Here is a 25821-nt window from a genome sequence, read left to right as displayed (position 1 = left end):
ATATATAGCACTCCTCACCGAATGCAGTTGCTTTTATGATGGTGTCTATTGTCTACTGGTCTGTTGAGGCATTTTGACATGGATTTATTTTTATAGACCTGACCGTTGCAGGACTTTCTTTTTTTACAGCAAAACGGATCACTTCATCTTTGTTTAGCGAATCAATAGGTACAAGGAAGAAGTAGGTGTCAGAACTTTGTCTAATGCTTGATATTTTGTAAGTGTTTTGATGGAAAGACAGGTGGTTGTTTGGGCTATGCTTAGTCATTCTCTCACAATATTTTTCCCTCTTAGCTAAATTTAACCAGTGTTTTACACAAGTACATAGAGTAGCCGGCCAGGTACCGGCACCCCCGGGTAGGATTTTTTGTTGTTGTTGCAGGAGCTCTATTTTGGTGGCCTCTGATACATTATAAATGCCTTGATTCCATCTGAAATACGCAGCAAAATAATTTAATCCTTTGTTGAGTTTACCTCTGACTGGAAAAATGTGTAATGATATTGTGTAGAAAGATATAACTACAGTGCCTTGTAAAAGTATTCACCCCCCTTGATATTTTTCCTATTGTTTTCTTACAACCTGGAATTAAAAAGGATTGTTGGTGTTTGTATCATTTGATTTACACAACATGCCTACCACTGAAGATCAAAATAGTTTTAATTGTGAAACAAACAAGAAATAAGACGACAACTGAACTTGAGTGTGCATGACTATTCACCCCCCCAAAGTCAATACTTTGTATTGACCCCTTTTTCAGCAATAACAGCTGCAAGTCTCTTGGGGTATCTCTCGCTAAGCTTGGCACAACTATCCACTGGGATTTTTGCCAATTCTTCAAGGCAAAACTGCTCCAGCTCCTTCAAGTTCTATGGGTTCCGCTGGTGTACAGCAATCTAAGTCATACCACAGATTCTCAATTGGATTGAGGTCTGGGCTTTGACTAGGCCATTCCAAGATATTTAAATGTTTCTCCTTAAACCACTCGAGTGTTGCTTTAGTAGTATGCTTAGGGTCATTGTCCTGCTGTAAGGTGAACCTCCGTCCCAGTCTCAAATCTCTGGAAGACTGAAACAGGTTTCCCTCAAGAATTTCCCTGTATTTAGCGCCATCCATCATTCCTTCAATTCTGACCAGTTTCCCACTCCCTGCTGATGAAAACACTGTCACAGCATGATGCTTGCACCACCATGCTTCACTGTGGGGATGGTGTTCTCGGGGTGATGCGAGGTGTTAGGTTTGCGTCAGACAGCGTTTTCCTTGATGGCCAAAAAGCTAAATTTTAGTCTCATCTGAGTACCTTCTTCCATATGTTTGGGGAGTCTCCCACACACCTTTTTGGCAAACAAAGTATTTGTTTATTTTTTTCCATTTAAGCAATGGCTTTTATTTGCCACTCTTCCATAAAGCCCAGCTCTGTGGAATGTACAGCTTAAAGTGGTCCTATGGACAGATTCTTCAGGGTTATCTTTGGTCTCTTTGTTGCCTCTGATTAATGCCCCCCTTGCCTGTTCTGTGAATTTTGGAAGGTGGCCCTCTTTTGGCAGGGTTGTTGTGGTGCCAAATTCTTTCCATTTTTTAAAATAATGGATTTAAATGGTGCTCTATGGGATGTTCAAAGGTTCGGATATTTTTTTGTAATTCTCCACAAATTTGTGACTTGTTTGGAGAGCTCCTTGGTCTTCATGGTGCTGCTTGCTTAGTGGTGTTGCAGACTTTCAGAACAGGTGTGTGTGTGTGTGTGTGTGTGTGTGAAGTGGGGCAAAAAAGTATTTAGTCAGCCACCAGTTGTGCAAGTTCTCCCACTTAAAGATGAGAGGCATGTAATTTTCATCATAGTTACACTTCAACTATGACAGACAAAATGAGAAAAAAAAATCCAGAAAATCACATTGTAGGATTTTTTATGAATTTATTTGCAAATTATGGTGGAAAATAAGTATTTGGTCACCTACAAACAAGCAAGATTTCTGGCTCTCACAGACCTGTAACTTCTTTAAGAGGCTCCTCTGTCCCCCACTTGTTACCTGTATTAAATGGCACCTGTTTGAACTTTTTATCAGTATAAAAGACACCTGTCCACAACCTCAAACAGTCACACCCCAAACTCCACTATGGCCAAGACCAAAGAGCTGTCAAAGGACACCAGAAACAAAATTGTAGACCTGCACCAGGCTGGGAAGACTGAATCTGCAATAGGTAAGCAGCTTGGTTTGAAGAAATCAACTGTGGGAACAATTATTAGGAAATGGAAGACAGACAAGACCACTGATAATCTCCCTCGATCTGGGGCTCCACGCAAGATCTCACCCCGCGGGGTCAAAATGATCACAAGAATGGTGAGCAAAATTCACAGAACCACACGGGGGGTACCTAGTGAATGACCTGCAGAGAGCTGGGACCAAAGTAACGAAGCCTACCATCAGTAACACACTACGCCGCGAGGGACTCAAATCCTGCAGTGCCAGACGTGTCCCCCTGCTTAAGCCAGTACATGTCCAGGCCCATCTGAAGTTTGCTAGAGAGCATTTGGATGATCCAGAAGAAGATTGGGAGAATGTCATATGGTCAGATGAAACCAAAATATAACTTTTTGGTAAACTCAACTCGTTGTGTTTGGAGGACAAAGAATGCTGAGTTGCATCCAAAGAACACCATACCTACTGTGTAGCATGGGGGTGGAAACATCATGCTTTGGGGCTGTTTTTCTGCAAAGGGACCAGGACGACTGATCTGTGTAAAGGAAAGAATAAATGGGGCCATGTATCGTGAGATTTTGACTGAAAACCTCCTTCCGTCAGCAAGGGCATTGAAGATGAAACGTGGCTGGGTCTTTCAGCATGACAATGATCCCAAACACACCGCCCGGGCAACGAAGGAGTGGCTTCGTAAGAAGCATTTCAAGGTCCTGGAGTGGCCTAGCTAGTCTCCAGATCTCAACCCCATAGAAAATCTTTGGAGGGAGTTGAAAGTCCGTGTTGCCCAGCAACAGCCCCAAAACATCACTGCTCTAGAGGAGATCTGCATGGAGGAATGGGCCAAAATACCAGCAACAGTGTGTGGAAACCTTGTGAAGACTTACAGAAAACGTTTGACCTCTGTCATTGCCAACAAAGGGTATATAACAAAGTATTGAGAAACTTTTGTTATTGACCAAATACTTTATTTTCCACCATAGTTTGCAAATAAATTCATAAAAAAATCCTAGAATGTGATTTTCTGGATTTGTGTTCCTCATTTTGTCTGTCATAGTTGAAGTGTACCTATGATAAATTACAGGCCTCATCTTTTTAAGTGGGAGAACCTGCACAATTGGTGGGTGACTAAATACTTTTTTGCCCCACTGTATACAACTTTAAATGACTGAAAATGTATGAATTCACTGTGATGTTAGTTTTGGATATTGTCTAGGCCGATATGATCAGGACTATTTTCGAAGTGAACATTACACTTTAAACTAAAACACACATGTTACTCGTAAGAAGTAATGGTGCATATTGCTCAATTTAATTTGTGACCTGTCTTTTTTAACTGTGTTAAATTAAATAATTTGAAACCATAGTAAAACGGAAACTGTTGTACAACTAAACATCAAGGAATCAACAGTCCGTCCCGGGTGGCGCAGTGGTCGAGGGCACTGCATCGCAGTGTCTGTCAGAGATGATATTCTCTGTCTTCTACCAGCCTTTCATGTCAATTTGACCAATTTATACATTTGAGTTTTGGATTGAAACAAAAATTGTCCCCAAATGCTGAGTGACCACCTGCCAACTTGTCTGGTGAAATATACATTGTGGCTAATGTTCAGCAGGTGTTTAATTTCCCACCCTGTAGACCATGTTTGAGGTCTGGGGAAAATCTGCAAAATTGTGATAAAGGGTAACTACATTTTTTTTTTTTTTTTTTTAATTCAAGCGCACACGTAGCAATAGTCTGTTTAACCAAAAATATTGTATTTTAATCTTTTTGAAGCTGATATACAAAACTGAAAATAAGATGCAAAAACAAAATTTAAGAATGGTAAGCATAGAAATAAAACGGATCTACCGCTTCTTATAGACTTGCTTTCAATGAGTGACAGATCTGTAACTCACATTTCCATCTGAATTTTGTCAGATCACCCAAAAAGTTACATATTGCAGCTTTAATTGAAAAGGTTTTTGGGAAAGCCTTCCCATCTACCAGAAGACTTTTCATTAGCATCATCGCTAACAGCTTCACAAAGTGGCAGACTTGAGTACTGCACACAGAGGTTGCAAGAAATACGAATCACTAACGCATTTTGTTCATGTCGTATGATAAACTTGTGCAAATGAATAAATTTAGTTGATTCCCTATTAAAGTTAATGTACCTTTTTGAATATTGTTGAATTCCGTTTTAATGCCTGGTTTCTGTGAGGGCCCTAATTATAAAATGAGGCTCTCCACTACCTATTGTTCCTGCAGTGATGAGTTACCAGCTTCATAATTTATCAGCAGATAATTGCCAAAAAGCCAAGGCCTATCAGTAGCCTATGCAATTTAGGGAGACAAATGAAGGATCCCCCCCACCGATGCGATTCGGTAGGCTACACTCAGACTGACGAATATGAGTCACTCACTTTAGCGTCACTGTCTGGCAAGCCCCAACATTTTAGGAAAAGAAATCCTTTGGTTTACGTATCCCGTGGACTTATACCATGGACATATAACCACGTTGCATGATATATGAATGGCAAAGGGATATAGAAGAACGACCTTATTCAGTCAGTTTGACACCTTTTTATAAACTAGTCAATACTTGTTCAGTTGTCAATCAACAAACAATAAATTGCCTACTTGGCACCACGACTCCACGTGGCTGGCTATTTGAAAGAAAATTAATAAAATGTTAGAACAGTAATTAGGCTTTTGGATTTTGACTCCTCGTTACCACTTACATTACATGGGACGTGCCAATTCACGAGCATCATGCTTTCTCTCCCTCCTCCGCGTAAAGAAATTCGACTGCAACCAGATATCTGTACTAAATGAGGAGATGCTCATGTCTCCGCTTTAAAAATGGGAGTTGTCCCAAAGCGGGAGGCGACATGCTTAGATCCAAAATAAGCCCATAGAAACATATTGGGCTTATTTTGGCGAGAGTGAAACCTCTCGCTTTGTCTCTGCTGCGTTTCCCAGTCATCGCTCGCTTTGTGACTGACAGGCGCCTATCCTATCAATAGATCGCTAGAATATGCAAATCATTCATTCTAGTTGGAGAGGGCTCGACTAACCTATCGAATTGAAACTTTTAAATGGGGCGGCAGGGTAGCCTAGTGGTTAGAGCATTGGACTAGTAACCGAGCGGTTGCAAGTTCAAACCCCCGAGCTGACAAGGTACAAAATCTGTTGTTCTGCCCCTATGCAGTTAACCCACTGTTCCTAGGCCGTCATTGAAAATAAAAATTTGTTCTTAACTGACTTGCCTAGTTAAATGAAGGTAAAAACAACAACAAAAAAATGAAAAGTAGTCTAGTTAATCTGAAAAATGTAGCCGGTTGAAAATCTGTGTGTGTAACCATGATTAGCCGTCAGCCGCCGCTAATGGCAACACTGATTTAACACGGTCATGGTAGAGCATGCCCGTGCCGACAGTCAGCTGGTTAGACTTCTGTCAGCCCTATGTTAATACCCTCTAGTCAGTGTTACAATGGGGGTCAAAGTTTGAAAAAAAGCACATGTTCAAACCCCTAAGTGTTATTGATGGATACATCCCATCACTTTATGAATGGTCTGATGCAAATGTTTTATTAATATTCATTCTCTTCAATGGATTATTTGCTAGATGTTACATATTCTCCCTAATTATTTCCCCACAGAACTCTGGAATTGAGAGCCTGGTCGAGGAGCTTTGCTCCAAACTCAAGGACATCCAAAACAAACAGAAAGGTTTGTATCTTAGGTTTATACATTTGTATGCCCTAGTAAATATAAAAACACTTCAATGATGACACTTATCATATTGCTTATAATTCTTCACAGAAGAAAAACCGCTCAACAAATCTTATGGATCTCAGTCTCCTGAACAAGTTGAGTCATCTTCCTCAAAGGACCAGGTGGAAATGTATGTTTTTGTTTTTTTACCCATAACCACAATAATACTGTCCTGAGTAGCTGGCAGAACTAGTTGATTTAGTTTTATGTCCATTAAACATGTGCTTATTCATTTTATTATTTCTTAATTGACAACATTTTCTCTCATTGTTGCAGGTATTATGAAGCCTTTCCTCCTTTGTCAGAGGGATCTGTTTGTCTCCAAGAGATCATGACGGTGTGGAACAAAGCTAAAGCCAGCGCTTACTCTGGCTCATCATCCTCTGCAGCCCCGCAGACCAGCACTGACACCTCCTCCCCAAAAGATTGCAACAGCGATGGTGAAGCTGCTAATGAGAGAACCCCTGAGGCATGCAGCACTACCACTAACCCAACCAGCGAGAGAGCCCAACAGCGACGCAGCAAGAAGGAGAAAGAGAACCGATACCATGGTGGCGCAACAGCGGAGGAACGAGCTGCCGTTCACAGCAAGAGGCAGGCGAGGCACAGGTCAGAGTGCAAGTATCGTCCTCGCTCCTGGTCCTCTGGCTCTAGCGAGGCTGGCTCGAGCTCCAGCGGGAACCCAGGCGATTCCAAAATCTCCAGCAGGAAAGCAGTCAGAATCAGGCACAAGTCCAAGGAGGCGGGCAGCAGGAGTAAGTGGGGGCGCAACAGAGGACAAGTGAAACTGGCTTTGCAGGCCATTGACAAAGAGGGGCGCAGGAACGCTGGAGGCGGCGGCAGCAGCAGCAGTACCACTGGAGGCTCTGCAAGGCAAACACAGCTCTACAAAAAGGGGAACAGGCCGCTGAAGGAGATTCGAAAATATCCAGGTTGGGGGGACGCAAAGGAGTCCGGAGCTGAGGCCAGCAACAAAAAGGAGTACATGGAAGAGCCCCTGTGGTACACAGAGCCCATCACAGAGTATTTTGTACCTTTCAGTAGCAGAAAGAGCAAACTGGAAACAAAGTACCGGAGTAAGGTGGACTCTCCAGACGACTCGACTATGTCTGCTAACTTTGAAAGGCTGTCTGAGAGAATGCAAGGCATCTACATTGCCAACGCAAGCTTCCAGAGGGCGTATCTGGCAGCGGGAACCTTTGTGGATGGGCACTTTGTTGAGGTGCCAGGCGACTCAAATGAGGCTAACGACCTCAATGGGACCTCAAGCTTCCCTCCGCCTGAGGATAGTAGAGATTTAGATGATGACCATCTGTCTGAATTCACTCACTTCTATGAAGTCGATATTTATCAATCCATATTGGATCCTAGTGCCTCAGACTCAGTACAAGAGAGTCGGATCTTGAGCATGATTCGACAGAAGAGCGAAGAACAAAGAGACTTTGAGACAGAATGTTGTTTAGTGTTAGATGGCCTTGAGCTGCAAGGGGAAAGTGCAATAAGGGTGGACTGTCAGGAAACTTTGGCAGCTGATGGGTTCTTCATGCAGGATTTGGAAAACATGGCTCAGATCTGGGGATGTTATTCATCCTCTAGCTCTGAAGATAAAGATGGAGAAAGCTTTGTAGGGGACTCACCCGTTATGCTCTCCCCCGCTTTGGACGGTGTTACATTCACCATCAGCACTCTGCCTGGAAACCTGGAGGAGCCTCATCTCCCAGAAGCCACGAGCGAAGCGTCTGGTCTGAACAACTCCTGCTTCTCTCTTTTTGAGCTCCAGTACGATAGCCCCACTCTTTCTTTTCCCTGCGACTCACTCACCGTTGGTCAAGAAAACAACACAGATTCAAGTAGCTGTCTAGAACCACATTGTAACAAGCAGTCTCGTTTGCTAATTTGGACCAAAAATAGTGCCTTCGATGAAACTGAACATTGTTCAAACCTTTCAACCCGAACCTGCAGTCCATGGTCACATTCGGAAGAGACGCGTTCAGACAATGAGCAAATAAATGTTCATACAGAGTCCGCTCTAATTGGCAATGAAGAGATTAATTGTATAATCCTCCCCATCTCTGGTACATACCTAGAGGAAGAAATCCTGGACTTTTTACAAGAAGACACCGGTCGTCAGTGCGATGAGGCCAATGTTGACACAGTGTCCAATCCGACCTTCGCAAAGAAATCTAAATTGGAGTCCATTTGTGGGATAGCGTTAGAACAGTATGATGCTGGCATGTTTTCGCATGACACAAACCAACAGTGTGACAACTACAGCTCAGGGATAATAAAGGACATTTGGACAGCTATCGGAGATGGAGATCCTGAACTATCACTAGGAGGAGAGAAGCCAGGCGAGGGCTTGTTCTCCAAAGAGTCGAGCAGCTACCACTGCGGTTGTCTTGACGTGCAGGTAAAGGAAGTTGGTCCCATCCAGGGGCCTCTGAAGAAGGCAGTGCAGCACTCTGAGTACCACCTGTGGGAAGGCAAGAATGAAGAGCAGGCCCTCCTGGCCAAAAACAAACTCTCGAAGATTAATGCTTCCGGGGATTACATGACGCCGTCCAAGCCCTGGGACGTGAACCCTGAGAAGGACAACACATCGTTCATCCTGGGAGGAGTGTACGGAGAGCTAAAGACATTCAGTGGTGATCAGGACTGGGCTGTGGTGCCGCCTGGCGACGCGAGAGGCAGCTTGCTACAGTGTGCCGCTGCTGCCGCCTCTGCCTCAGACGTGGTCACCATTGCTGGTACAGACGTGTTCATGAATACGGGCAGCTGCTTTGCCCCTGGCCATAAGCCCTTCTGGAGGCCCCTGGTCTCCTTCGGGCAGAGCGACCAGGCTACTAAAGGAGGTGGGGAAGGTTTGAATAAGGGATTTTCTTTAATCTTCCATGAAGATTTACTCGGATCCTGTGCAGGCTTCCAAGGCGAGGAGCCAGGACTCGACAACCCGTTTGCGTCCTTCGATCTGAACAATCAGTTCTCTCAAGTCCTCCACGTAGAATGCTCCTTCGAGCCTGAGGACATGGCTTCGTTCAGCCCGGGGTTCAAGCCCAAGTCTATATTGTGCTCGGACTCTGAGAAAGACGCTTTCCAACCACGGCTATACGGCATCAACCAGACCACCCAGTACAGGGCCATCCGCATCTCCCCCAGGACTCACTTCCGACCCATATCCGCCTCAGAGCTGTCGCCCGGTGGAGGGAGTGAGTCGGAGGCTGATTCTGAGAAAGAAGAGGAGAAGAGTGTTCCATTCCTGGCCCTGCCAGATGTCTTCGATGACCCTCAGGCAGACCTGAAACCGCTAGAGGAGGACGCAGAAAACGAGGGCCCCTGCTACGGGAAGTCAGAACTGGAATCTGGTAAGTTCCTGCCCAGATTGAAGAAGTCTGGCATGGAGAAGAGTGCCCAGACCTCACTGGATTCTCAGGAGGGCTCTAGCACCCTTCTGCCAATCGCTGAGCAAGAGATTTGCTTAGACTGCGAAATGGCAGCCGCAGCAGGAGCAGCAACATTGATGGCAAGTGGACGGATGGACGTCCCAGTCAATCAGATTCAGAAGGAAGAATCTTGCAGAGAGAAGGAAGCCTGCAAATGTGCAGCGGCTGGTCAGTGTCCCACATATGGGAAAACCTATGACTTCATTGAAGATTTGCATGAGGTAAGAATCTTATAAGAATGTCTAGGTGGGTTGGATCAGAAGAGACTTTAAATTTTTACAAGGAAACAGTTTCCCCTGCGTTAGACTAATACCTTGCCTTTCTTCTTTTTAGTTCCCTCTATTAAATATTAGTGGACAGGGAGGAACTGGCAGCCAGCAAGATGAGTGCTGGTGGCAGAACACACTCTGTTCCCCCCTTTTCCCCGGATCTCAGTGTACAGGTATGATCAATCAGAGTTAGGGTAAATATATCTTGGGCCTATGGCTGGGATTACTTAATTTGAATTGCTTTGAATTTGGAAGCTTTAGATTTTTTTCGTTTGTCCTGACAGATGCAGATGGGTCATGAATTGGTCATTTTACATGCAACTACTTAGTTTAAACTGAATTACAAATATTAAAATGTATCACTGTACTGGATGCCATCTTTCTCACCCAATGTCTTTATTCCTGCAGGGAGCAGCAACATCTGATAACTAGCTCTGTGGAGTGTAAGCCTGTTGTCGAGAGGATATAACCTCTTCTCGTTTGACTGCACCTCTACTAGCAGATATAGGGGAGACCTCAGGACCGGGAAACCAAAGGCTTCTGGACAGAGGAACCCCTCACCACATCCCAACCCTGCTGATTTTCATTTACTAACTTGAATCGTATGTAATCAACAACCACAACAAAAGAGTGAAAATATGAAAAAAAAAAAAAAAATGTTCTACTTGTCTTTGTGATGCAATATCTGAATACATGCATACATAGATTTGCTTTAGTTGATTTTTCCAGACATTAATAATCTTCATTAGTCACAGTTAGATATAAGGGACTATCTTGTTTTTCCTTCCATCGGTTTTTCCAGCTTTCTTTTTGCTTTTAAACTAGGATACTGGTAGTTGTGGTGTCCAAATGGTTGTGCCTGTCCTACTAGTCTCATTCCTTCTTTACTAGTGTAACTGCTACAATTTCCATGAATTGACTGTGATGTCGCTCTTCATAACGTTGTGTGAAAGCACCGCGATAGCATCCTTTTTTTTCTTCTCCACCCCTATCATTCAGAAAGTGAAGGAAGAATGTGGCGATTTTTGAGTTGTGCAATAATAGTTTATTTTGGTAGCATGGGTGCCTTTCTGAATGTGGAAAGAGAAAGAACGTGTGCATCTTTCCTCTGAAAAATCTGTATCAAAGATCCCCCCCAGAAGTGTGCAAAGTTGCTCTAAATTAGTATGATTTAGAAGGGTGGTTGTCAGTTTTTCAGAACCTTAGTAATAGACATAGGTAGTATGGTTTGAGGCAAAAAAAAAAGTACAAAACTTCCAAAAAAAGAAAAATATTTCAAAACTGATGTTCAATGCAGCAAGAAAAAAAAGCACGTTTTGAGTTCAATTTGGGGAGTAATGGCTCTTTGCAAAAATATTTAAATGACAGTCATCCTCTAGAGGCACCGATTTGGTGCAATCAAAATCAACTCCATAGTACAAACAATTGGTGCTATGAATTACTGTTGCAATATCGATATTGTGGCCGTGATCTGTAGATCCTGTAGTTTTGTTTGTTGAGGCAGAGTGGAAGGATATTTTGGAGAGAAAAAAAGAAAAGCAAAATAATTGACTGCTGATGGTTCTCACTTTATGTGGGCTTGGTTTTTATTTTATGAACTAGTAAGTTTTTATTTTAACTAGTAAGTTAACTGGCCTGTAATAACAATTCAAGTAAATAGTTACAGGTATTTGATTTAAATATTGTTATCAGGTGGCAACAAATTCAGACTGTATTACAAGAATATAGTATCACTATGCTCATTGGACTGTAAGGTCTACAGCAGAAGCAGGATATTAAAGGCAATAAATAAAAAATGTATGCTGACACTACTTAACTGAAAAGTGTAATATAAAACAGAGGAAAAGGTGATCAACCAAAAATTACATCATTCCACCGAAGTACGAAAATATTACATTTTTATTTAGAGGGGTGTTTTACTTTCATTTTTGGTATACAGTAGCCAGTATACAAAAATGTCTCACTTTTTTTATGTGTGCGTACGTGTGTGTCTGCATTGAACACGTACAGACATTGGTTCAAAATGACATTGTGTGCTAGATCTTTACCAAGAGAAATGCAAAATATATTTGTGCCCCAAACCCTCTAAGTGCAAGTGCACAAACTAAGTTTAATTTGAGGCCCTAAGATGTTGGATTGATTGTTTTTGTGGCCTGTGCATTGACTATTAAATCACATCTTTAGACTAAATGCGTTGTGCATATCTTTATATCCCTGCAGGGGGTTATTTCAGGTTGTTGTTTCCCTCCTTCCCTTTCAAAATATTAGTCCATATACCATTTTTGGGGGGGCAAGAACTGGTTGAATATTTTCGCCCTCAGAAGACTTGGAAATTGAAGCACAGGCAACAAATGTTTGTTACCATGCCCCCATGTACTCTTGTGATGCATTCGTTGCGCAGTCCAAAATATGTCTGCCAACAACATGGGCACAAACGGGTTTAAATGCACTGTCACAAGGCACAGTGTGAGCACTGTCATTGATCCTAGGTTTTTACTATTCATAGACCTCTTAATGGACAGTGGTATCTTGAGTTGGTTTGGCAAAGTCAATAGCAAACTGTTTCAATTTGCCAGGGCCTCAGTGTCTGCCCCATACTTTATTGTATGTTCTTCACTTGTGTTAAACCGATCGAAACGTGAATGAAAGACTGCTCAGAATTTCTGGCTGCTTTCAATTCTTTATTTTATTTAGACAGTTGTCAGTCACTCAGGAATACTTAAATACTAAACATTTGTTTTTAAAGTAGGTGGAAAACAAGTATGTGGCAGTGCATCAGTACTTTCATTCAAGCATTAATTTAGTACTGAAACTTTACTTGAGCAAAAAATTGACATGTGTTTATTAATCCCAAGATTTGTACAGTTAATTGTACAGCACTTAGTTTTAGAGCTAACTTTTGAAGCTGGCCGAGCAATTTGAGATTGCATAAGTAATGTGAGGATGACCTTTTCATGGCCCTCGGTCATATGCAATATCTTGGTGCATGTAAACTTAAACATTTAAGCGTATGTGGGGGAAATTCACTTAATTTAGCATGAAAAGTTATTTTTGAGTGAGGGAGAGCTGAACAAATAAAGACCCAACCGTTATGGAGTGTCTTTCAAATAAAAGCAGCATGCCAACATCACACCATCTCTTTAAGTTGAATAAATAAAACAGGTTCTAATTATATAAAATAAGTACAGGTGAGGTTAAAGAAGTGATAATAAAAATAGAAAAATGGTGAGTGTGGATATGAGACTGAGTCACAAAGCACTTAAATAGATGCATTTCCTTCAAACTCCCATGTATTTTCCTTTTTATGTTCTTCCATGGTAAGTTTTGTTTATATATTGAGAAGAAAAAAGTTTGGTGAGAAAATGCATCAAGTGAGAGTATGCATTTGAAACTACATTGAAAAGGTTTAACAAATTGAGTTTTGATTGTACTGTGGTCTGAAGAACAGCATATCCAGCACTGAAAACCAGTTTTCCTTGTCTCTTCATTTCCACTAGATGACACCCTCCCATCCCAGCTCATCCCATACCTTACTCCCTCATCCTTCTCCCAACTGTGTCAAGTGGTTGTATTGTTTTAATTTCATGTACACCCCGAGTAAATTATTTTTTTCATTGGAGTTTTTTTTAACATCTAATAAAGGTATAAACCAAATCACCTCAGGTTCTGGTCATGTCTTATTTGCACAATGTTCACTGTACGTATGGATGCCTTACCATTAGTTCAGTGTTTTAATTAATGTGCATAATAGTTGTAGAGAATATCAATATAGAGAATTTGATATCTTGAGAAAGTGTATCTTGACACTCAAGGCAGTATTCTGCAGAAATTAGTCTCCTTCCTGGCTCCACATTGAAACCAGAGGTCAGATACGATCTGCTACATACAGATAAAATAGTCCTAATAAAATGGTACAGCCTTGTCATCTGTCTATGGTCAAATCTATTGCAACTATTATTTGCTCTTGAATTATACATTATGTGGTCATAGGAAAGTGATTGACTTTAAATTCTGCATATGTGGAGACTGAGTGAAAATAATCGAAAACCCCACATTGCATTACGTCCAATACAGAATAGCAGCTAAGTGTCACAATATAAATGCATAGAACACCATCTGTTTTCATTGTCATCTGGCGTCCTAATATAACATTCTAACAAGGACTCAATTTACCATAATGTTCAACTTACCACAAGTTGACCACTTTTGAGAAACTTGTCCTGTTAGTGATGGTGACATTGGATGGAGACAATGAGACGATTATTCACGCCTTGGCGGCTGACAGGTGAAGTCATCGACGCAGTCGTTTTCTTGGCTCGATTACATTGCGCTCAATTCGGTAAGTTTATTTTAAAATGGCTGCGGAAGCACCGAGACAGGTATGTTATTACAAAGACCGGATAAACTTACCTAGTGTCTTTTCATAGAATATAAACCAATCCAGATTGTGTAGTTCTTTAATGCTCTGTTGTAACGTTTGAGCAACACTATCGGCTTTAATAATGGGAAACGGAAGCGTATAGAACTGACGCGGCGTATCATTTGAGACGTTGGCAATCGCGTGAACGAGTCGTTTGCCAAGTTGACATGATTGGCATTTGTGGCACTTTTTAAGCCACCAAAATGACACATTCGTACGGCTCGTACTTTTACCTTTCACGGCTGAATGACACGTGTGTGTGTGTGTGTGTGTGTGTGTGTGTGTGTGTGTGTGTGTGTGTGTGTGTGTGTCAATGAGTCCTAAAAGCGTACTTAACAGACACTTTCCTCTGTAAACAAACATCAAGCTATGCTTAGAGCGGAGGTGAGGTTAAGTAAGTTGCAGCAACGTATCATCATGGTCCGATCGAGGAGCCGACAGCAACCTGCCCCGTCGACAGCCCACCTGTAGCATCAACATGGCACATTCCACGGAGGGGACCAACAACCGGAGAGGAAGTGGTAGGTAGACTGTCGTTTTTGGCATTTTGATTTAGGCTAGTAGTGGAGCTGGAGCAACAGGTGGGGTGATATACAAATCAGTAGCCTATTTATTCATAATGACAATTGCCTATGGCACAATGCACTGGCAATGAAAGTGCAGTTGCAAATGATTAGAGATTCATAGTGATTGCCACTCAATGGTGATGTATTGAACTTAATACATTGTGGTTGGAAGAACCTAATTGTGTTTTCCTCTAGTGACAGTCTAACTCAACAGTAGTGGTGCGTGGGTAAAATCACTGAGGGAGCCAAGCCAGTAAATAATCCATACTTCAACCGATGTTATGATAATTGCGTTGTTGGCTCTATAACCCATTCGTTCATATGCCAGCGTGATATCCAATAAGGCCGTGACAACAAAAAGAAGTCACACAATGACGAAATAAATTCAACTACAGATGTTTGTTTCATCACAACTGGAGACCAACATCTGTCCGGTGAACTCCACAAATAACATATTTCATGTAAGAAAGAGTTATGACCTGCAACATGGTCAAGCAAGTTCATGTTTTCAACAGTTTATTAACAAGAACCACAGAGTTATCACAAGTCAGCACAAAGACAACAGGAGTACTGCACTTTCAGCACCATTTCAACTTAAACATTTTAAACATAATCAAATCAAGTCTACACTTAGTTTAATATACTGAAAACAAACGTAAAGATACTGAAAACAATTTAGCCCAATCAATGTTGCTAAATATCGTGTCGCTGTACATGGTACTGATTTCTGTGTGTGTGTGCGCATGCAGAGGTGATTTTTGTGTGTTTTTTATTTTTTTTACTTTCCCGACTTGTAGACTAGTTGAATGCTAATGCCATCCTCTTTTGTGTTGGCCAATTGTCTATGGCTCTGTCATACTGTACGTTTTTAGCTTTTATTGTCGTAAGCTAGCAAGCATTTTAGCTCGGTAGCCTAACTTCATCGCATGGGCAACAATGAACCAGCGAAGTTAGCTAGCTAGTTAATGTGAGCCTAAAAGGGCTAGGCTATGTATTGAACTTCAATCGTCTCAGGCCAATGGCACAACATTCATTAATGGTTAGATCAGAACTGGTGTCATAATCATTGGCCTGTACAGAGAATTAAGTCAAAACCACGAGCTAAATCCCCATCTCCATCCATGGCTTAGGAAAGGCCTGATTTAGCATGCTAGCTACTGCAGGACATCAACACAAGCAGACGAGAAACAAAAATGACATTTTGCTTAAAATGTGATTTGATTGGTGTGAAGCCAAATCCAAACTAGCCACCCTTGGGGGGTGTTTTGCTGAACCAGGACAACCCAAAGTTGAGCTCAGTTCAATGCTGATTGGCAATTTCTTTATAATTGTTTTATCAAGGGAGGCTAAATGCTTGCTGACATCAATCAATCAAATGCTATGGCAGCAGCATGTCATACTATTTCAGTCCAGACAGCATATGACACATAGGCTACACATATTGCGACAGAGGGGTGCTGTTTCCCTCACTCTGATTATTTATCCACTGAGATTCACTGGTGAATTTACTGAAAAATATAAAAACACAGAGACAGAAGATACATTATTTTATATATTCAGTACCAGTCAAAAGTTTGGACACACCTACTCATTCCAGGATTTTTATTTTATTTGTACTATTTTCTACATTGTAGAATAATAGTGAAGACATCAGAACTATGAAATAACACATGGAATCATGTAGAAACCCAAGAAAGTAGCCACACTTTGCCTTGAAGACAGCTCTGCACACTTTTGGTATTCTCTTAACCAGCTTTGAGGAAGTCACCAGGAATGCATTTCAATTAACAGGTGTGCCTTGTTAAAAGTTAATTTGTGGAATTTATTTACATCTAAATGCGTTTGAGCCAATCAGTTCTGTTGTGAGAAGGTAGGGGTGGTATACAGAAAATGGCCCTATTTGGCAAAGGACCAAGTCCAAATTATGACAAGAACAGCTCAAATAAGCAAAAAGACACGACAGTCCATCTTTACTTTAAGACATGAAGGTCAGTCGCTATGGAACATTTCAAGAACTTTGAAAGTTTCTTCAAGTGCAGTCTCAAAAACCATCAAGTGCTATGATGAAACTGGCTCTCATGAGGAAAGAAGACCCAGAGTTACCTCTGCTGCAGAGGATAAGTTCATTAGTTACCAGCCTCAGAAATTGCAGCCCAAATAAATGCTTCACAGAGTTCAAGTAACAGACACCTCTCATCTCAGAGGAGACTGTGTGAATCAGGTCTTCATCGTCGAATTGCTGCAAAGAAACCACTACTAAAGGACACCAATAAGAAGAGACTTGCTTGGGCCAAGAAACACAAGTAATGGACATTAGACCAGTGGAAATCTGGTTCCAACCACTGTATCTTTGTGAGATGCAGAGTAGGTGAACAGATGATCTACGCATGTGTGGTTCCCACTGTGAAGCATGGAGTAGAAGGTGTGGGGGTACTTTGCTGGTGACACTGCCAATTATTTATTTAGAATGAAATAATACCTCAGTGATACGCCATCCCTTCTGGTTTGCGCTTAGTGGGACTATCATTTGTTTTTCAACAGGACAATGACCAAACACATCTCCAGGCTGTGTAAGGGCTATTTGACCAAGAGGGAGAGTGATGGAGTGCTGCGTCAGATGACCTGGCTTCCACAATCACCCGAACGCAACCCAATTGAGATGGTTTGGGATGAGTTGGACTGCAGAGTGAAGGAAAAGCAGCCAACAAGTGCTCAGCAAATGTGGGAACTCCTTCAAGACTGTTGGAAAAGCATTCCACGTGAAGCTGGTTGAGAGAATTCCAAGTGTGTAAAGCTGTCATCAAGGCAAAGGGTGGCTACTTTGAAGCATCTCAAATGTAAAATATATTTGGATTTGATTACCACTTTTGGTTACTACATGATTCCATATGTGGTATGTCATAGTTTTGATGTCTACACTATTCTACAACGTAGAAAATAGTCAAAATATAGAAAACCCCCTTGAATGAGTAGTTTTTTTTACAATCGTTTGACTGGTACTGTATATATTTTATTGGTCAAATATTTGGGGATATCCACTGGCATCCATGAATACACACCACTGTAACGCAACACGAGTTTCTAGTCTCTATTCATTACATCTCCAGCAATAATGAGAACAATGCAATTTTGCACTAGGTATGTGTGTTCAGGGTGTGTTGAGTGGTGTGATGCAGGATTCACACTTGTCAAAGTGAGCAGGCCTAGACTCATTCAGCTCCACTCAGTCTTCAGTCTGTGTCCAGCATTGTCACCTTCAGTTCAGTCGCGTTGTCTGTATTTATGCGTACACGGAATCCCTTTTACGTTGGTACGTTTTATTACACCATTTTGTTCTCTCTCTTTCTCTCTAGTAGAGGTGCTTAATATATCACAGAGAGGAAGTGTAGAATCTAGTCTTTAGAATCTTAAGCATTGTTGTTTGTGTTGCCTAGTCGCTGATAGTGTTCTTCTCTATGCAATGTGGAATGTGTCCATGCCTTCCCGCGACACTAAACCAAACACAGGAAACAGACTAGGCTTGTACTACTTTCAGGAACTATGGCAATCATTCACATACCAGCCAGGAGTAGGAATTGCCATACGCATGACATCTTAACAAAAATACTACTGTGAGGAGATGTAGACAAAATGCAGTGTCATTTCAGCTTCTTACCAAATACAGATTACGCTTAACATGTTATTTGAATTCCTATAAAAATGATTTACCACTCGTCCGACTCTGTGAATTCCAGGCTGGGAGACGAACCATTATCATGATAAGTGATAACATCCCTTGCCATGACAACATTGATTCATTTTCTTTCTGCCAGGTGTGAGGTTTAGATATTAAAAGAAGCATGTGCTTCATTAGCTCAGTGACAACCTGTCTGTCTATCTCGCTCTGCTTTCTTCTGTCTCTCCCCGCTCCTTGTTTCCAGCCTGTCTTGGGGCCAAGTCCAACTGAGACTCACATGACAAACTCTTGATCAGGTTAAAGCTGACCGGGGCTTTAGGTCAGTTTAGTCAGTGGGAAACTGCTATTATTAAGGAATTTGATTTAGTTCTCAATCATATGTACAGCAGGTAGCCTATTGTTTTTGCCAGATAATCTTTATTTTCTCATACTATGTTTTACCCTTTTTCTTGTAGCACTTGGTGACAAGTATTGTGCCAGGGGCAGTATATCTATTCCCCCCCCCCCACACACACACACACACACACACCCGGCGGCAGCATAGTGTCTCTTCCAGTTCTGCTCAGGAGACGTTAAACTTATGGGAACTGAGATCTTTTGTCACAGTTTCCTTCAGATCCACACAATGACACTGACGGTACTCTGCCGCTTTACACTGTACTTTTAGTTTTACTGTGGTAGAAAATGGGTTTTTAGAAGCTTGTCAATCCAATACATTTTTTAAAGCACTTTCAAAGCAATTTCTCCCAATTAATGTAATTTCCCTCATCTTCTAATTCCGATTCCCCTGAATTATGAAATGGTGGGGAGTGTCTGACACATCTCTCCGAGGGGTCTTCTCTCCTGGACCTCAACAGTAAGACCCCTTGTAGCCTGGACTTTGATGTACAGTCTCCGCTTATTTATTGCAGTCCAGGCAGGAACACAGTACAGGAGGTCCGTTCAGATTTCAGGCTGCTTTTGGGTTTCAGTTTCAGCCTGGTTACTGTCCGGATCCTCTTTCACTTCCCTGTGTGTTTCTGCTCCATTGTTACTGCTATTTGATGGCCTGGCCAATGGGGAGGTGGGTTCTGAGTCAGTGATTTGTCAGCAGAGAACCTAATCTCTGTCCTAGCCCTACTTTTCCTCAGTAGTTAGGTTACGGAGCATGACTTTCTTGCTCTGCTGACCTGTCAAACCAAAGTTGGTCCAATTAATTAAACTGTATGCTAATGTTGTTTGAAAAACGTCACACCGAAGGACAATATGAACATTTTTAAATGTCTTTTTGCGAAAACATTTGTACCTGGCCATTTAGAGGCCATCCAGACAACCATCACTCTACTATATGACATTATCACTAGTAGGAGACTCTCGTCCCTATAACAGCTATGTTTCAATTAACTCCTTGTTCGTTCCAGATGCTGCTGGAGGAACCATAATGAATACTGGCATGGTCAGCATAGACCCCATTTCCACAGCACAACTAAGCCCAGACCTCCACAACCACCATGAGCACAACAAGCCCCCCCTCACCCAGCACTCCCTGCCCAGTTATAAGGCCTCTGCCGAGCACTACGGCAGCCCCCAGCGGGGCCATGATGACCAGGACTGCAACAGCCTGGCCTCCCAGGACTCTGGCATCCCCACCCTTGAGATCAACCACCCTGAGCACATCCACGCCCACCCACACCCAGGAGAGAGTGGCTTTACCCTGGGGTCGAACCACCACGACCAGGGCCCCGCTACTCTCTCTCTGGACCAGTCTGGAGACAGCGCTGGACTCCGCAAGTCCTCCACCTTCCCCCGCAGCAGCTACGACTTGGTGCGCCTCTTCAGCCCCGCCCCCAGGTCCAGCGCTGGTGTGGGAGTCATCGCGATGGGGATGAGTGGCGTGGGAGGCAGAGCCCTGAACCGCAGCGACGACATCTCGGTGTGCAGCGTGTCAAGTCTGAGCACGGAGCTCTCTGCCACGCTGTCGGCGTCCAACGAGGACATCCTGGACTTCATGGTCACCTCCGACTCCAGCGCCATCGTCACCATGGAGACTGACGATGGCGGCAGCGCCCACTTCTCAGACGTGGCACTGTCGTTGTCGCCAGGCGGCGATATCGGCGGGGGTCTGCGGAGTCCGCGGCAGAGACACATGGGTCCGGGGGCAGAGGATGAGGGCAAGCCCAAGATGCTGGGGCCACTGGCTAGCTTCTTCAACCGGTAAGATTAAATCTGTCTACACAGTGAAGGTTATCACTATGTGATCTTGACAGTGTGTGTAAACCAATTTTCAATGCAAATCCCCCATTGACATAGTGCACTGTTTTTATAAGAAATTTGAGTTACACATAGCAGATATACGTAAGATTCAGTGCTTACAGTAAACACATGCCCCATATTTTCTGTACAGCTATACCACATTATTGAAAAACATTGCTCAAACTTGCTGTGCTAACTTCAAAAAGCTCACTCACACCTCTCGACACACGCAGAGTCGGGTTCCGTCAACTTGCCTGCCCTGTGTACAGTATAGTCTAGGCCAGTGGTGTTTCACATGTAGCTCCCTGGCTAGCCTATATCCCCAGTATCCTTATTGGTACCCTTGCACAATCTTGGTAATCAAACAGTCACCAGTTATGTTTGAGTGGGTTTAGTTGCTCGTGTGTGCAGTCTGTCTGTCTTGGCATTAAACGGAGTCGGGGTTTTAGAAGACTGCGTGATGAAGAATGAATAAGTGTCCAGTGTTGGCTATAGAGGCACTGCTTCTAAAATGTCTTTGCACTAGATTTCAGATCAATTTTGAAAATCTGAAATGATGTATGCGCTGCAAAGAAATACAATAGGCACCTTTCACATAGACTGAAACACCGGACTCTTCTAGCGAACAGCGTTCAGATTCCCTTTGTGGTAGCCTGCTTAAGATTTATTTGTTTTAGTGTTGATTAGGAACCGCGTCAATAAACCAATACTTGTGAGCTGGCCCAAGTGATTGGCCCTGTTTGAGAGGTGACAAGCGTTCCTTTACTATAGAGACTTGGGGGGCGTTTGCTAAGAAAAACGTTATAGATAATTATCTCCAATTATCTCTGTGCTAATTCCACAAAACATTTATTTGATATGTTCTGTACTCATCAGTATGACTATTTGTTTTGTAAATACCTTTTTAGAGGATTGAACTGAACTGTGTTTCATAATGGTTGTCTAAGCACATGTGCTCATGAAAAAAAGTAAGCATACAATAGGTCCCATGCAATAAGAATATAAGCAGGTAATTTTGCAAACCATTGTTATTGCAGCTAGTCAGTAAAGCTATGTCAGATGATGAGAGTGAGGAGACTGCGGGAAACAGACAGAGCAGCAGTAACCCCGAACCCCAAAAAATGCAGAGTACACGTGCTTCAAAGTTCCATTCCTGAATGGAACGCTGTCAATAAATTATTCCAACCTTTTATAGACTTGATTTGGTACAATTCTATAATTGTGATCCGACTTAAACAGTGCGTGGGGACCCCACTTCGGCACGTGCTATGCACACATGTTGAAGCTCCAATTTGCCTCGTGCATCTGGTACTCTAAAAAGTTGGACAGGGTTGGCAGGTCTGAGTGTGTATGTTTTGGCTTTGTGTATTTACACTGCTCAAACAAATAAAGAGAACACTAAAATAACACATCCTAGATCTGAATGAATGAAATATTCTTATTAAATACTTTTTTCTTTACATAGTTGAATGTGCTGACAACAAAATCACACAAAAATTATCAATGGAAATCAAATTAATCAACCCATGGAGGTCTGGATTTGGAGTCACACTCAAAATTAAAGTGGAAAACCACACTACAGGCTGATCCAACTTTGATGTAATGTCCTTAAAACAAGTCTAAATGAGGCTCAGTAGTGTGTGTGTGTGGCCTTCACGTGCCTGTATGACCTCCCTACAACGCCTGGGCATGCTCCTGATGAGGTGGCGGATGGTCTCCTGAGGGATCTTCTCCCAGACCTGGACTAAAGCATCCGCCAACTCCTGGACAGTCTGTGGTGCAACGTGGCGTTGGTGGATGGAGCGAGACATGATGTCCCAGATGTGCTCAATTGGATTCAGGTCTGGGGAATGGACGGGCCAGTCCATAGCATCAATGCCTTCCTCTTGCAGGAACTGCTGACACACTCCAGCCACATGAGGTCTAGCATGGTCTTGCATTAGGAGGAACCCAAGGCCAACCGCACCAGCATATGGTCTCACAAGGGGTCTGAGGATCTCATCTCGGTACCTAATGGCAGTCAGGCTACCTCTGGCGAGCACATGGATCTGTGCGGCTCCCCAAAGAAATGCCACCCCACACCATGACTGACCCACCACCAAACCGGTCATGCTGGAGGATGTTGCAGGCAGCAGAACGTTCTCCACAGCATCCCCAAACTCTGTCACGTCTGTCACATGTGCTAAATGTGAACCTGCTTTCATCTGTGAAGAGCACAGGGCGCCAGTGGCGAATTTGCCAATCTTGGTGTTCTCTGGCAAATGCCAAACGTTCTGCATGGTGTTGGGCTGTAAACACAACCCCCACCTGTGGACGTCGGGCCCTCATACCACCCTCATGGAGTCTGTTTCTGACCGTTTGAGCAGACACATGCACATTTGTGGCCTGCTGGATGTAATTTTGCAGGGCTCTGGCAGTGCTCCTCCTGCTCCTCCCTGCACAAAAGGCAGAGGTAGCGGTCCTGCTGCTGGGTTGTTGCCCTCCTACGGCCTACTCCACGTCTCCTGATGTACTGGCCTGTCTCCTGGTAGCGCCTCCATGCTCTGGACACTACGCTGACAGACACAGCAAACCTTCTTGCCACAGCTCGCATTGATGGTCCATCCTGGATGACCTGCACTACCTGAGCCACTTGTGTGGGTTGTAGACTCCGTCTCATGCTACCACTAGAGTGAAAGCACCGCCAGCATTCAAAAGTGACCAAAACATCAGCCAGGAAGCATAGGAACTGAGAAGTGGTCTGTGGTCACCACCTGCAGAACCACTCCTTTATTGGGGGTGTCTTGCTAATTGCCTATAATTTCCACCTGGTGTCTATTCCATTTGCACAACAGCATGTGACATTTTATTGTCAATCAGTGTTGCTTCCTAAGTGCACAGTTTGATTTCACAGAAGTGTGATTGACTTGGAGTTACATTGTTGTTTTAAGTGTTCCCTTTATTTTTTTGAGCAGTGTAGTTTCCTCTGTAGTAAAACCCAAACCTTCTCACACCTCATCCTGTGATACCATCTTTTGACACAGACACACAAGTGCATATACACACCAGGGTTTCTGAGATTTTAATTGGATATTTGAGGAATGTACTGGTCATCCATATGCATTTGGGTGCGTAACCCATTAGGGCGTCTGCCCACGCAGCCAGCGCCATCAATTAACAAGGGTTATTGGCCAAATGAGCCACATTTACAGGTCTTTAACAGCGTATAGTGAAAGACTATTCCTGTTTCGATTAGGGTTGAATATTTTGCTGGTGTCTTACAAATGTTCCATCCTGAGATTAAATCACTTTTCTGCCAGGTAACACGGTATTTCTCGGGAAACTGGAAGTGTAATTCAAAACATTATAAAGCATAGAAATAGGCCTATGTCTGGATACGAAATGAGCCTGATGAGCCATACATTTAATACGTTTCATGAGCCCTTTATGAAAGACATTTGAATGATTTGACGAACTGACTTGTTGTAAAGGTTGCATCCTATGACAGTACCATGTTGAAAATCACTGAGTTCTTCAGTATTGCATCGCTGTGTGCTTGATTTTATAGACCTTTCAGCAACTGGTGTGGCTGAAAAAGCCAAATTCACTACCTTGAATGGTTGTCCACATACTATTGGCCATGTAGTGTATGATATCGGCTACAGCACATTACAGTAGGTAAAACAGAAAAGCCTGTTGATATAGCTCGCTATATGCTCTCTTGGGTAAATGAATTCAACTAGCTTCAGTAGGCTAATCTTTTTGAGTGTGGACTGTATTACTGTATTGTGCATAATTCCAGTCCATATAATGCATCATTCAACCCATAAAACCGGGCGATATACCGTATTTTACGATATACCGGTATTTATGCGCTGACTGGTTTGGGTTTTTACTTTACCTTCTAAACCGGTATTTAAATGTTTGGTTTGTTAAATGTAATACCTCAATTTTTATAGTTTACTTCGCTACTTCAGTCTGCTCTCTCTCAGTGACCCTTTCCACACATGCCTAGCCCCATCCCATGTCAATCAGTCAAGGAGCGCATTTGTTGTTCCTTGACCAAGAGACACTTGCGTTCAGTCTGCATGGTCAATGCAGCACATGCAACAACGTTGTTTTCACTTGGCTTCTTAGTATAAATCCACTAGTGGTCTATAATTACACTATTAGTTTGTGTTTCTTACATCTGCAAACAGCTAGTTTGTCTTTTCTCAGCAAGTTTGGCCTAAATCTTGCTCGCCTTTTAATGCTAATGACTAGTTAGCTAACCAGCTAAAGAATGTACTGAGTCAGAGCAAACGTTATTAGCTATATAGCGTGATAATACCAGTGGTGGTGTAGCCCTAAATCAGCATGTTTGTGCAACAGTATCTTCTAAATCAAAGAGGAATGCGCTAAGCAAAAATGTTAGCTATGTGAAGTAGCTAAGAGAACATTACATGTAGCCAAAGATTATAGGGCCCCCTAGGAAACACTGACCAACACTTTGGTTCCTACCCTGTCACAATAACTCCTCCCTGGCATTTTCATTTGTTGTCATGTCAAACAACACTGTATTCAAAATGGCCGCTAATTATATTCTAACTAAAGAATTTGAATAATCATTATATTTCCATGATTCCAACAGTTCACCCAAATGTTTTACTCTAAATCACAAGTCAAATCACAATTGTAACATTTGGTGAAAAATAAGGCCTAGATTGTTTGCCCATAACGTGCCGCTCTACGTGGCAGTCTGGAAATAATCGCAAAATGAGAAATTTACCAATTCAACCAAAAATAATTTAACAGTATTTAACAATCAGAATGGGGAAAGGCCCATTAAAATTACTTAATGTTTGTGTTGCCACCCTAGGGTCACGCACTACTCATACACACCTGGCGCCGACAGAGATCCATCAAATGTATTTATCATGCCCTTTTTACATCAGCCTATGTCAACGTGCTATACAGAAACCCAGCCTAAAACGCCAAACAGCAAGCGATGCAGATGTAGAAGCACGGTGACTCGGAAAAACTCCCTAGAAAGTCAGAAACCCAGAGAGGAACCAGGCTATGAGGGGTGGCGGCCTCTTCTGGTTGTGCCGGGTGGAGATTATAACAGTACATGGCCAAGATGTTCAAACGTTCACAGATGACCAGCAGTGTCAAATAATAATAATCACAGTGGTTGTAGAGGGTGCTACAGGTCAGCACCTCAGGAGTAAATGCCAGTTGGCTTTTCATTGCGGACCATTCAGAGTTCGAAACAGCAGGTGCGGTAGAGAGTCGAGAACAGCAGGT

At 42.7% G+C, this 25821-nt stretch overlaps 2 protein-coding genes across 3 annotated transcripts in view; both read left to right on the top strand.

Moving 5' to 3' along the window:
* The window catches only part of LOC112260102 (uncharacterized protein KIAA0232), a 39526-nt gene extending 26202 nt beyond the window's left edge, over positions 1-13324 (top strand). For both annotated transcript variants that reach the window (XM_024434950.2, XM_024434951.2), the window contains 5 exons: positions 5839-5908; positions 6002-6083; positions 6230-9614; positions 9727-9835; positions 10071-13324. In XM_024434950.2, the coding sequence (XP_024290718.1) occupies positions 5839-5908; positions 6002-6083; positions 6230-9614; positions 9727-9835; positions 10071-10087 (3663 nt within the window). In that variant the 3' untranslated portion in view covers positions 10088-13324. The remainder of the gene's footprint in view (positions 1-5838; positions 5909-6001; positions 6084-6229; positions 9615-9726; positions 9836-10070) is intronic.
* A 676-nt stretch (positions 13325-14000) lies between these two features.
* LOC112260101 (TBC1 domain family member 14) overlaps positions 14001-25821 on the top strand; it is a 67642-nt gene continuing 55821 nt past the window's right edge. The window contains exons 1-2 of the mRNA XM_024434946.2: positions 14001-14603; positions 19725-20517. Coding sequence (XP_024290714.1) covers positions 14561-14603; positions 19725-20517 — 836 coding nt within the window. The 5' untranslated portion in view covers positions 14001-14560. The remainder of the gene's footprint in view (positions 14604-19724; positions 20518-25821) is intronic.

This window comes from Oncorhynchus tshawytscha, linkage group LG10 (genome assembly GCF_018296145.1).
Source record: "Oncorhynchus tshawytscha isolate Ot180627B linkage group LG10, Otsh_v2.0, whole genome shotgun sequence".
Taxonomy (NCBI): Eukaryota; Metazoa; Chordata; class Actinopteri; order Salmoniformes; family Salmonidae; genus Oncorhynchus; species Oncorhynchus tshawytscha.
The sequence above is the reverse complement of the archived record's forward strand: the minus strand, read 5'-3'. Positions and strand labels throughout refer to the sequence as shown.